At 29.4% G+C, this 2,191-nt stretch overlaps 1 protein-coding gene across 1 annotated transcript; it reads left to right on the top strand.

Annotated features, from left to right (window-relative positions):
• Window positions 1–1,260: 1,260 nt before the first annotated feature.
• Window positions 1,261–1,762, top strand: LOC132042557 (protein SRC1). The gene has a single exon (XM_059433081.1). It carries the CDS (start codon window positions 1,321–1,323, stop codon window positions 1,642–1,644), a length of 324 nt encoding a protein of 107 aa, XP_059289064.1. The 5' UTR covers window positions 1,261–1,320; the 3' UTR covers window positions 1,645–1,762.
• The last annotated feature ends 429 nt before the right edge of the window (window positions 1,763–2,191 follow it).

The following is a 2,191-nucleotide window of genomic DNA, read 5'->3' as shown; positions in this document are numbered from 1 at the left end:
CTTAATTACCTTGACGTCAAAACTATTTCGACTTTGTACAAAAGAAAAGTATTTATTTAAAGAATTCAGATTCTAATCGAAATTATTGCTAATAATGTTTCAATATTTGTGTTTAACTTTTGGCTTTGCTTGCTTCTGACTTTCAATTCCTTGCCCTTTTTAATAGTAGTTATCACATTTAAATATTATGGTCTTAATTATGCTATGTCATTTTTATGGAGTGTCTTTGAAGGTAAAATAAGATGTTGGAATTAAAATAATATTAGTGTGGAGCTGATAAAAAAAAGTATGATATATAAATAAAACATGGGAAGAGTACAATATTTGTAAAATAAGATGTTGAAATCAAAATAGTATTAATTTGGAACAGATAAAAAAAAGACAGATAAAAAAAAAGAAGTATGATATATAAATAAAACATGGGAAGAGTACAATATTCAGAATTTTCCCAAAACCTGTTTCTGCTTTTAGATTGGTTATTTTTCCTTTTCTCTTTGACTAGTGGTATTATAAATCTATTATATTGTATATGAATTATTAAGCATTAGTTGAGGTAGCAGTTCGCAGAACAGTTGTTTCCTCAGTGTGTGCAAGGCTGTGACTTATATCCAGGCCTGTCAGTTTTTTAACCTTTGTCAATATTACTTGGTAAATAAAAAAATTATTACTTACCCAAAAAAAGGATTAATTGTGTTCTACTTTCCCTTTTTCAAAAATAAAAATAAAATTACAGTATATATCCATTTAGAAAAAAGCAATAATGGAATATTATCATTTAAATTTGGTAAAGTAGACACTTGTTATATATATATATATATAGTCATTTTCGTTTCAATTTGTGTGAACGTATTGAACTAGACACGAAGTTTAAAGAAGTGAAATTTTTTAAACTTATAGTGTTAAATGAGGCACATATAATTTTTATGGATATAAATCATTGGATAAAAGTAAATTATTTTCAAACATAAAATAAACTATTTTTTTCCGTACGAATTAATAAAAAATAAGTTTACATAAATAAAAACGGAGAGAGTATGAGGGAAATATCTCAAACGTAATATTCGGAGGGAGGTCTGTAAAATATATCTGTAATTAAAAGGGAGTGGAGGGAGTATCTTTTTCTCTTTTAAAAGAGAAAAAATATCTTGGTGGTGGATTCGAGTACGCGCAAGAGGGTTATAAATGTAAAATGCTGACATGGACTAACGCGCAGAGGACCTTCCTTTTCCCCAATAAATACCCCCTCTTATTCATCATTTTCTTCACCCGGATCACAATTCTGCCAAACCCATTTTTTCTTATACTAGTCAATTACCAAGCATGTCAGGAATCCTCCACAAGATAGAAGAAACACTCCACATCGGAGGCCACAAGGAAGGAGACAAACATGACGATAAACACAAGGAAGAAAAACACCATGACGATAAGCACAAGGAAGAAAAGCACCACAAAAAAGAGGATGGGCATAGTGGAGAGCACAAAGAAGGGATTGTTGAGAAGATAAAGGAGAAGATCCATGGAGATGAAAGTGGAGAGCACAATCACAAGGATGGAGAGGAGAAGAAGAAGAAGAAGAAGAAGAAGGATAAGAAGGAAAAGAAGCATGATGGACATGATAGCACCAGCAGCAGCGACAGTGATTAGATCTCATTCCTATGCTACTTTGTTTTATAGATCTATATGTCTATCTATGTACCAGTTCTCTCCCTTGTTTAATTTCCTCCTATGTTTTAATAACTTTTATGGAATTTTATTGTGTGAATCCATCGTTTGTTGTTTAACTGAATCATACCTTTTTTATTTTCAATCTCCTTTTTTTTTTTTTTTTTTTTTTTTTATCATTTTCTGTTTTTGCAATTAAAAGACCAGTGTTTTGGTTACACTTTTTTAACGGTTCAGGTCTCTCCGTCCAAGAGAAGAGGGATTTAGGGTGAAGGTCCAAATATTTAATTTTGCTTAAAATTCAAACTCTTCTCGTAGTTATAAATTATAGATATTTTTTTCTTTTATTCTATGCCATGTCTATTTTATTCTTAACATTTACAATCCTCCATTTATGTAATATCTTTTATGTTATATAAAATATACATTTTTAAACTAAGTATTTATAAATTTTTATTTAAATTCACATTTTATAAGTAGAATAACCTTTTTATAAATTTATCACAAAATCTAATGTTACTTTTTCTGA

The sequence above is a fragment of the Lycium ferocissimum genome, unplaced genomic scaffold, assembly GCF_029784015.1.
Source record: "Lycium ferocissimum isolate CSIRO_LF1 unplaced genomic scaffold, AGI_CSIRO_Lferr_CH_V1 ctg16141, whole genome shotgun sequence".
In the NCBI taxonomy this organism is placed as follows: domain Eukaryota; kingdom Viridiplantae; phylum Streptophyta; class Magnoliopsida; order Solanales; family Solanaceae; genus Lycium; species Lycium ferocissimum.
Note: the sequence above shows the minus strand (reverse complement) of the source record. Positions and strands in the feature narration are given on the sequence as shown.